The sequence below is a fragment of the Acromyrmex echinatior genome, chromosome 17 (assembly GCF_024713525.1).
Source record: "Acromyrmex echinatior isolate Ae372 chromosome 17, ASM2471352v2, whole genome shotgun sequence".
In the NCBI taxonomy this organism is placed as follows: domain Eukaryota; kingdom Metazoa; phylum Arthropoda; class Insecta; order Hymenoptera; family Formicidae; genus Acromyrmex; species Acromyrmex echinatior.
Window position 1 is genome coordinate 2,364,235 of NC_141868.1, and position 11,671 is coordinate 2,375,905.

General features: G+C 29.6%; 1 protein-coding gene across 3 annotated transcripts in view; it reads right to left on the reverse strand.

Moving 5' to 3' along the window:
- Window positions 1-11,576, reverse strand: part of stai (stathmin) — a 28,248-nt gene extending 16,672 nt beyond the window's left edge. The window contains exons 1-4 of one of the 3 annotated variants that reach the window (XM_011066083.2): window positions 11,435-11,576; window positions 10,955-11,322; window positions 9,376-9,448; window positions 4,631-4,677 (exon numbers count right to left, since the gene is read on the reverse strand). In XM_011066083.2, coding sequence (XP_011064385.1) covers window positions 4,631-4,667 — 37 coding nt within the window. In that variant the 5' untranslated portion in view covers window positions 4,668-4,677; window positions 9,376-9,448; window positions 10,955-11,322; window positions 11,435-11,576. Of the gene's footprint in view, window positions 1-4,630; window positions 4,678-7,300; window positions 7,520-9,375; window positions 9,449-10,954; window positions 11,323-11,434 lie in introns of those variants that run through there. The other 2 variants (XM_011066082.2, XM_087415163.1) reach the window with 2 other exon arrangements.
- Between the last annotated feature and the right edge of the window lie 95 nt (window positions 11,577-11,671).

The following is an 11,671-nucleotide window of genomic DNA, read 5'->3' on the forward strand; positions in this document are numbered from 1 at the left end:
CAAAAACATAATATTAATCTAAAAGATAGAAACGATCAATAATGACTGTTTGATATTTCTAGTGACTAGCTCGTATTAGATTGTTGAGTATTTCGACATCTTGAAATTCTTGAATCTTTGAATCTATTAGATCTGCAAATTCTAAAACCGCTATTCATAGTCCGTTCTTATTACAAGATCGTCTTAAAATGCTAATATGTCTCTATGATTAATTTATGACTATGATATCTGAAACCTGTCTTGAAACTGTCTTGAATATAAGAACTTATATTCAAAACAGAACACCAACCTAAGACTCTGGAAATCTGTGTGGAGTTCTTGATTTAATTTTGAAACTACCAGATATGTTTCTTTCTTTAAATTCCTTTTTTTGAACTCAGATTTGCGAGAATAAAATTGGAATCGTTATTCACATCCTTAAGATAGGACAGAATGTCGCGACAGAGCGACTAGAAAATATGGGCCATGTAATGATCGCGCTTTGTGTAAAATTTTCCACTGGATAGACGATCGAAGGCACTGCTTTGTTGGAACTCGCACGTTGTGATGCAGTCGAGAAAACACCAGCGAGTCGATTACCCGTGGAAATCAATGAAGAATGAAATTTTCATGATGAATGACGACCGAAGTCATGGTCAGATTTATATTAGAGCGATAAACAAAGAAAAATCTTTTTTTACGTATTACGGTTCTTATCCTTCAGTTAACTGCTGAATCCTCCAATTAATTGTTTTGCACAAAAGGCGATAATTTCATTGACTTAACGCATCTTTATTGTCAAATGGCTCGATTTAGAAATCGAGTCGGTGAAGATGAAGGCAAAAGTTAATAACTGTCAATGTTCTAATAGGTTCCTAGTAGAAGTTTATCGCTCGAGATAACTAGGATTAAATTATTTAAACTCCATATCACAATAGAATTGATTCAATGCAAGTTTTATCTTCGATAAGATTGATTATCGAAAAAAATTGCCCAAGTTTTTTCAATGCTCTTATTAAAGATAAAATCTGCATTGAATCAATCCTATTGTGATATGGAGTTTAAATAATCTGATCCTAGTTACAAAAACATACAATAAAAAAATAATGATATGCCCAAAAATAATGTGTTTATTTAACGAACTTCTGACTATGTATTAAATTAAATTTTTAATGCAGATTTAATAAAACAAGAAATTGGAAAAAATATATATTCTAATATAAAATATTTTTATACGTATAATAAATTAAGTTTTAATATTATTAATATAATATATAATTATATCGATTCTATGTATATACATATATGTACAATAATTATACACAATAAAAATATTAATTATAATATATAATTATTATAACATAATTATTAGTTTATGTTAATCTAATAATGTAGCTTAATTTTCATATTATATCTGGAGATTCAAGATTAATTAAATCGATGAGTGCAGAAAAGGGGATGAATGATAATTATCTAATTTTTCAGTATTAATAAAAAATTGTTTAGTTTTAGTTTCAATGAAAAAACTGACAAAATTATTTTTAAGAGAATTTAAATATGATATTTAATAATCCCTGATTCCTGATTCGTTTACCTATTAAATGAAAAATTAAAATTTTTTTCATTTAGATTTATACCTTTTCTTCACTTAAAATAAAAAAAATTTTATAGTGCGCTCTACTATTTACTTTATTTATCTTAAATGCTCTCTCATTATGTTAAACAAAATGTAATTTATACTAAACAATTTCGAAAGCAGCGAGCTAAAACACTGACTATTAAAATATCTCTTCTAGATATTTTAATAAGCTTTTCAAGTTTAGTCCATTAACCATTCGAAAATTTCATGAAAAAAGCTTCTACATTCTGAAGGATGCAGCATTTCATTTTTTTCAATCTTGAATTTTGCGAGTTTTGAACTAATGTCCTTATTCATTTTCAAAGTCTTCTTTAAGTCTTAGAAGAGCCTAGGATAAGTGCTCTATTTGCACTGAAAATCCAACCATTTCAAGATCAATGAGAAGAAAAACTTATTTTCGAAAAGGATTAGTCTCGTCCTCTTTCTCTACGCGTTGATTCAATTATAAGATTTGGGAATCAAAGCTTTGAGAAGCTCTCAAGATTCTTTCTTCCTCAAAACTTTATTCTTCTTTAGAATTCTTTCACAACATCTTTTGTCCTTTATCTTCACATTTTCATAATTCAAAACAAAGATAATAATAGTCATATACGCTTGAAGATAATTTTCGTGACTTACTTTGGCAACAAAAAATTACACTAAAGTTTTAAGTACTGCAATCACAAAAAAGATGTATTTGTTATGAACGTCGGAGTAATCTTAATCCAATAAGCTCCGTGTAATAAATTGGATTCGATGGTTACAGTTTAATAACATCCAAATGGCAATAACGAGAAAAAACAAGCAAAAGAATTGAAGAAAAAATCAGTTTTATCGTCGCGAGTTATCCCTCTCATTGGTTTCTTCCCAATAAAAACTCGTGTCAAGGACGAAATTCTCTCTCTCACTGTGAATCCCATTCAATAATCTCTCCCTTTCATGGCTTTCTTCGTTAGATTAATCGGAAAGTGTTTGATTCAAGAGTAAGTATAACAATAATATTGAAGAAATATTTCTCTCATTTTTTCTCTTCTCTTTTATTAACTAGCAATAAAGATTATTATTATTATTGTTGTTATTATTATTATTATTATTATTACTTCCTAATTTAAGACAGTGTTTTTGTCTGCCGTAACAGTTATACACTTCAATTTTTAATTCTTGACCGACCATTTGATACTTTTTATTTCTTTTGACAGCTCAGTTTTTTAAAGTTACATTTACAATATAATTACGCTGACTATTATGTCATTGTGACGAGCATCTTATCAAAGGATAAGTGTATGGCCATTTCGGATATCAGAAAATTTCCAATAATCCGTCTTTCAATCGAGCAATTTGTGTCTATAAATTTTTCATTGTGTTATATCTAACTCTGCTTTATGACACTTCTCTACTTCTGCGTTTTTTTGTTCATTTCTTATTTCACTACTGCATTTATTCGAATATCTGAAGATGACTCGAAGAAGCTGAAACATATAATGTTACCGAGTTTATAGCTTACTTATAATTATACTGTAATTTAATAAATTATTTTGTTTTTCATATATTTTTGAAACTGATTCTTATATGCTCTTTACTTTCTTTATATTATTATTATTACTTCAAAAATTGAAACTTCAGAAACATAATCACTTTCATGTTTATTTTATGTTGTTCAATTCAACTTGTACAATAAACTCATGTCAATCTTTCACATAAAGGGAATAGCTGCGAAAGGATCGAGTCCCTTCAAACCTCCTTTCAGGTTGCGTTTCTTTCGCACTCCACGATTAGCGACTCCAAGTTGAGAGCCACGGAGGCGATGGGTCCCCGACGTGCACCACTGCCGTTGTCAGCCGTCTGATGCAGGCTCACAGCAACTTCTTCCTCCACAGCGCTCATTCTTACTCGCTAACCACGAGGACGCGGCCATCGGGGTCCGGGGGCTCTGACCTCTTGTCCGTATGCCGCCTGCCGGTCTCGCCGGTCTCTGCAGCGTTTAGGGTGTGTTCTCCGGCACGGCGCCGAATCGTCCGGGCGCCTTGGTTCTCCTCTCTAATTGTCGAACTTTGTCCTGATATATTGTCCAAGGGACACGCACTCATATGCATGTCGAGCGTATCATTCAAAAAACAAGGGACGCACCAAAGGATTAAGAATCGACATAAACTAACGAGTATTAACTTTATCTCATTATGTGTATATGAGAGATCCGTCCATTACGAGTCAAGGGGTATCATGGGTTATTGACCGTTTAAGATAAACCAGAGTGTTAGATAACATTGTATAACTCTCTGGTACTATACAATTGTTACTTTGTTGTCCTCGTATGTATGTGACAGAGATTAAAAAACTCCTTGTTTCGGGACGCACGTGCGTTAATGATTTTGTAATGCCATTTAAAAAAAACAATCATAACTATCATATGATCATAAAATCTTTTTTTTTTGAAAATTTCATTTTGCCATTATTTATCCTTCTTTAGACCAAACAACTTTTGTTTAACATGGTTTTCCATTTACCTTCCATATTTATCTTTCCATTGCCTGCAGCAATTAAAATGGGATACCTTGTACACGATTTAATTATTAGTAATAAATCATAAATCAATTCTAGTGAATAAACGAATTTTCCAAAAATAATGTACGTTTTTTGACAATAATGTACGATTCAAGTTTTTGAGTATATTTGTGACTTCATTAATCAATATTTGTTGAATATATAGGATAATATATGTACTATCATACGTCTATCGATCGCTTAATATTATTTTACATATCTTTAACCCTTCAGTACAATGAAAATTAGTCTCTTATCCGTATAAACCTGAATAATTCGCGTTCGATCACTTTTTCATGTATTTGAAGTGGTTTAAAAAATCTCTAAAAATTCATAAACATACTTTCAAGTTTCTAGAACAAATGTACTTTATTTTGGAAAAAATAAAATGTATAATATAATTACTTTTGAAATTTTGAGAAATTTCCATAAATAGAAATCGATCAGACACTATTATCCAGATTTGTGCGCAAGAAAAAGATTGTTACTCACATTCATTGGAAACGGGCGACTCCGTTACGGTGGCCATAGCGTTATCTCTGCAACAAAAATATTAGATAAATATATATTCAAATGAACCGGAAATGAGAACATTGGATGTACGAGGGAAAGTAAGTATATAGAACAAACACGAATCTGTTCTATATTCCTAGGATAAGACTTTATGCTTTTCAATTACAAATATGACTCCTGGCATCATTGGAATATCTACTATTCTTTTAGATTATATTACACTTTCTCAGTTCAAAAATAAGCGTCCCGAGAATTTTCGGAGAAATAAAGAGAAAGAGGAAATTTATAAATGGAACTGCAGAAAGCGCAGCTTATAAAAAGAAAGACCTATTATGTATTATTGATTAGTTCTTCTGAATCTTAAACAGGAAAAGAAGATTTGCAGCCGTGATATCATCGATTTGCTTTACGTTAAACTTGTACGTATTAATTAAAAAATTTTTTTTAATAATGCAAGATATTATTACTTACAGTAAATCTGTTTAATGCTGAATAATATGTACAAATTTTAGCATTTTGTTATTATTAGTATAAAATCTTCATGCGACTTACACATAATGATCTTTATTATTTTAATGTAATTAAAACTATAACTACACTCGTAGAGCAATAAAAAGAAATATTATTACAAATGTTATTACACAAATATGTTTTCTTTTTCATCTCAATCAAATATAGTCTCACATTGATATGAATCTAAACTAAACTGGAGTATCGCTTTTTTATTTATATTTTGTGATTCAAAATGATAGAAGCATCCTTTTTTATTATTTTTATTATTTTATGCGATGCAGAATGTACTCAAGCAGAACGAGTCATTATGATATCAAAATGATGTGAAAAAATAACTTCAAAATGATTATTAAAAGTCATTTTTCATTTCTGATTTATTTTAATGTCATTATGACTAACGATGTTATCGTGACTTGTTCTGCTTGGACAGTTCAGTGTATATAACATGGTATATAAGATAATTATTAAGGACGTTAAGGTATGTGTCTTCTTTCCATACTTCAGCACTGAACTTCTTGCACAGTCCATCTTTTGTCTCCTTCTCTCCAATGTGAAAAGAAAAAGGAGAAAGGTGAACTGTGCAAGAGAAAGAGAAGTTCAGCTATGTGGTATAGAAAAGGAACAGGTCTTATAAGACGGTCAAGATAGATTATATAGCGACATCTATATATAGTGACTATCATTATTTACTTGAACATGCTCCTTCGCATTAAAAATATCTTTTTAAAATTAATGGTTTTCAGCGATAATTCTAAAAAAATCGCTTTTTTCAAATTATAGAAAAAAAACTAAAATTATTTTCTTTTCAGAAAGAAGCAAATATGGCAAATATTTTACGAACATATAAATTTTTCCAATGAATTTTGCTATCCTTAACAAAAGAAGGACCGAGATAATCCATAGAAAATTTTGGAAAAAAAAACAGTTTTTTCCAAAATCTTAAAACTATATTTCCAGCAAAAGAGATACAATGCAACACAGTCATTTAATCTTTGTTTAACATTGAAAGGCAATAAGAATGAAATGATTCACCATGTTAAACTGCATCATCTATGTCTTTTGTTGAAAAGCACCTAAACAAGAATTGAGAAAAAATATATATACTTATATATATCTTAACCTTAAAAAAAAAATTAATTTCTTACATGTAGACCAAACAGTTTAATTAATCATAACAGTCAATATATAAATATTAAATATTTTAAGATCTACTTGGATTGAAAATAGGAATTCTTCAAACTTAATTAAAGTTATTCTCTCATAAGTCCTATTTCAAATTGTAATTGTTTAAATATTTGGCTTCAATTATTTAATTAATTGACTCTTTCTTGGTCCAACTGAAGCTTTAAAGATCCCGAATTTTCAATTTTGAATTATTCTATCTCAAACTCAGACACATACAAAAAAAGTGAAAACGTTTCATATAATTGTAAAATTATGCATATATTGAATGTTGAAAGTGTACCGAATTTTTTCAGATTTTTTAAAGCACCAAAAAACACTTTGAAAAATATAATAATCACCCAGTTATAGACCAAGAAAGCAGTGGAAAAAAATGTCAAATCACTTAGAATTAAGTCAATTATACCGTCAATTTATCATTATTTAAATCAACTAATAATGAATTGGTTAAATGAAAAGGCAAACGATATTTGAAACACCCTATAAATTCCTTTGTCCATAACGAATTTACTAAATAAATAACTACAATAACTACAATAATAATGTAAAACACAAGTCTATACGCTAAAAATTAAAGATACCTTACAAACAAATCAATGAATTTTACATCAGCCTGGTATATTCCAATTCCTACCTCGATAAAAATAAACAAAGGCCTAACACTTTTTATTTACAAACGTTCCGCCATGATTTCCTGTCATCATCGCTCAAAAGCCATTAATAACCGCCGTTTGTTGTTTACATAATCCGAAAAGAAGCAGTAACTGCATCACAAAACCTCACCGTCTCAAATATGAAAAAGCGATAGACGAGAAACAATATCCTAATTATGCTCACAGATCAACTCTCCAGAAAGACGTGCCGACGCATTGCGTCGCTTCAATAAATCGTGGCGCGAAGGTCGGAGGCGTCTCTTTGTTTGCGTCGGAAAAAGGGCGAAGGGAAAATATTTACCTGCTTCCTTCTCTTTATCCTTCTCTCGCGAAATAAGAAACGCTGCAGCTCTCTCGACTCTCCAAGTCCGATTCGATGACGGGCCTGTCGATTCACGAATCACGGACGTAAACTCGTTCGCACGCGAATAAAACCAGATGCACCAAATACGACGCCGACGCGACGGGACAGAACGAACCGAGTCGTCGTGTATGTATACCAAACCGGTCGCTTCGTACGCTGCTTTTATCGCGCGGTGTCTTTGTGCAGTATTCGAGTCGCCGAGGACGACCGAACGTTGCCGAAGTCGAACGAGCCGTCGCCGGCGCGAGCATCTCATTGGCTCGCCGGCGGCGCCGCCTCGCGCTGATTGGCCCGTTTGAACCGTTGAACGTTGTCGACACTGTACCGCCATATGCATTCGCCAAACTGTTCTCGATTAACTCGGCGGCTGCTCCCGCGACACATGTTGGTCCATTTGTCTCATTTTTTTTTGTATTTTCTATTTTTATTCTTTAAAAATTCTTTCTTTGTTTTATAATATAACTATAATTGCGAAAAGTGCTGCTGATACATTTATCGTTGATTTTTTAAATGCCGCACCTGAATTTAAATATCGATTAAAATTTGTCATTGTAACGAGTGTCAATTAAATGACAATAATAATTTTGAGATCTATATTTTTACACATCTTTTTAGTTATTAACTTTATAATATTCTGGAATTTTGTTCTTATTTAGTCTCTGCGATTTACGAATTTATTGCCTCGGAAAAATCCTATATATGTAATTATATATAATTTTACATACTTAATTATATATAATTACATATATAATTATATATAAAATTATATATAAAGTTTTTCCCGGGAGATATTAATTCTTCCAATGTCTTTCCCGAAAATTTCAATAAAAATGAAATTGCTCGGCTTATGATGGACGATTTTACGCATAATTTGTTACCGATTTAAATAATCTTTAAATATATTATATATATGCTATGCAAATTTCATTCTTTTTTTACGACACTGGAATGATTCGCCGGTGCGCATCAATGGATCGCGATTATATTCGAATAGCAAACCGTTAGAACCGTCTTAAAAAAAAAAAAACAATTCCGGATGAATCATATGACTGCATTCTTCAAGGAGTGTGTGGGACGTCGCGACCGTTGCGCGGTCGCGACGTGCTTTGTCGCGTAAAAAAAGTGTATCCCAAATATGGACGGAACGTTCGCGACTGGTTCCACCAGGAATCCGACACTGTCGTCTTTTCACTCCGGGTGGGGTGCGCCTACGACAAAAGTGGCGAGATTTGCTACGATTTACTCCTTCCGTGGTCTTCGATGAATTTTTATCTTGTATACAACGGGCTGCGCAACTGATCCTTGTTTTTATACGTAGCCTTGTTATTGCGCACTTAGATCTGCTATCCGGATTTCCGCATGTATGAGATAAGATTGTGTTTTTTTAATTTTGTAAGATTAGATTATTGTAAAAATAAAAGAGTATTCGATTAGTCTTTTTTTAAATTATAAATAAACCATGAGTTATTATAAAAAAAAATAATGACAAGATCGAGTCAATAGACTAGAATTATAATAGAATTATAATAAAATGTAGTAGCAAAATATGATGGCAGATTAATTACAGAAATCGAATAGAATTTATTATTATTGGAAACACGCAAATAAGTTTTTTTTTTATAAGATTTGAATTTTTTACAGCTGTTGGATTACATTACATTAAAGTGTGAAATTTTACATTCAGATTGAACTAAAATAACTTTCGTATTTTTGATTCAATACAAATTGTAGCTTCTCATTTATGCTGCGTAAATTTTCGTACTTAAAATAAAAAAGACAATAGTACAATTAAACGTTGAAGAGAAGAAAAAGTTGAAAATGCAGAAAGTTTAACTATAAAAAACAGAATCATATATAAGAATTCAATATGATCAGATGCGAAGCTTCCAAAAATCGTACACATTGACATCATATGCCTATATTAACATCTACATTATAATACAGATATATATATATATATATATATATATATATATGTATATATATATATATACATGATATAAACAACTTACCTATGGTTGCATATAAAAACGTAAGTGATGAGTCCAGGATATGAGCGTCTCGATAAAATATTTAGTTCGATCTCTGCAAGAGATAATGATGTTTTAAGCTGACTCACTGATCAAGATATATGTTTTTATTCATTTATGTAAATTTACATGCACAAAAATCTTTATGCTTCCCATTATTTTGCATTATAAATTGCGTGTGTGTGTGTGTGTGTGTGTGTGTGTGTATGTGTGTGTGTGTGTGTATATACACAGTATCCCAAGTAACGCAGCATTTTCAAAATATGTTTAATAGATATAAACTGTAAAATAAACGTTTAAAATTTAATATGTTTATTAAACTATTTAATAAATGTTAAAAAAGGGTATCATTCAATCTTGAAAAATTGAAACATATAGATCCTGATGATCTTAGAACTTTTTTCTAATTTTTAAATACTGTAATTATTTAGAATAATTTTACAATCTTATTTTTTATTTACGTAAGCTAATTATTGTATATTTATGTTAAGTTCAAGTATGCAATTTCTCATATATAATTGAAAATTTTAAAACTAAAATAACAAAAAACTATTATATAGTGTGTACCAAAGATTTGTGTTTTTTTAATATCACAAAAAATATGTTTTTCTATTACGAGTTAATAAACGTGTATTTAACATTAATATTAACGTTAAAAATAATTTAACATTTTTATACAACATAAAAACATTTCAATTAACGTTTTTTAAATGTAGATTTTAAACTGCTTGGGATATTAATTATACTTCAATTTATTACGCGTGTATATTTAATATATTCATTAACTATACCATATACATATAATACATATTATGTGATAATACAAATTTATCACGGTAATTTTTTTAATATCTTAACTTGAATTTAATATATAATTATACATAAGTAATTTTTCTTATATTTCTTCAAACTTGATTTTTTTTAAAACAAATAGTGTGAAAATTATTCTTTTAATTATTTTTAATGTTTTCACATTACTATAATTATTATTTATATTACTATAATTATTATTTATATTACATTAAAAAGTAATTTTACAAAAAAAGGAGGGATGTATGAATATAAGAATACGTGTGGACATATTCCACATATGATTATACATGTGTATGAATATTTATGTACATTTATACATATTTATACATATGCATGAAAAATTTTTTGTAAAGAAGACATTAATAACCTCGCGTGTTATACTATATGTATGTATACTTCAACTATAGGGAAATAATTCTTTATTTATAATATGCCATTATCATATTATTATTAGGGTCATGGAAAAACTTAAGCTGCAGTAAGATATATAAACAATTCCATGATGGAAAAAAATTTGTCAGAATTTGTCCGAAAAATATAAAAAATAACAATTTCTAACAAAGACAGTATTGTCAAAATTTGAAAGTATTTCATTTTATCTGTAACCGTTCGAATTTATACATTTGAACAATTTTCAGAAAAATTTAGGATGAATTCGGACACATTTTAATTACATTTCGGACAATTTTGAACACATTTTTCCATAAGTGAATAAATAAATCAATATATTGGAATTTTTATTACTTACGTTTTACTATAAGTTTTTTTGTGTGCCTCTTACTTTTTTATAATAATGATTTAGACTTTAAATTTTTTCATATCGGCAACAATAATTTGAAAAAAGATTTGTTATAATATGCATTATTCATTAGAAAAAGTAACAGCTTGTTTTAAATAATCATCTTGAAGAAGTTGCTACATCTTATTTTTATCTAAATTATTAGAATATCTATTATCTTCATCATATCATCTTAGATATAAAAGAATTCATTTATAAAAAACGCACAAAAGCTATTACTTTTTTAAATAAATAACCCATATAGTAATTATGAATTACTTTTTTCAAAAGTATTTATCTTTTTTCAAAAGATTTTTTCACTCCTGACATTATCGTTACTGAAAAAAATGTAAAATCATTATATTCATTATTATATATATATATATATATATATATATATATATAAGTGATGACGTTACAATTAAGTAATTTTCTAATCGTTATACTTACTTCTGTTCAATTGTAACGCAGTAAAATGTCTCTTCTATCGGTCAATGGGTAATTGTTGCCTAATTGACATAGCTAATGCAAGCTAATATGACATCGTAAATAACAATCGGGAGGTATAAAAGTGTCCACAAGAACGATATATCTAATCGTCCTATTGAGTATCTCTAAAGCCTCTTCCCGCCGTTTCCCACCCACACTATAATGCGCGAGTCTCACGCTTTCGACTCTCATCTCCGT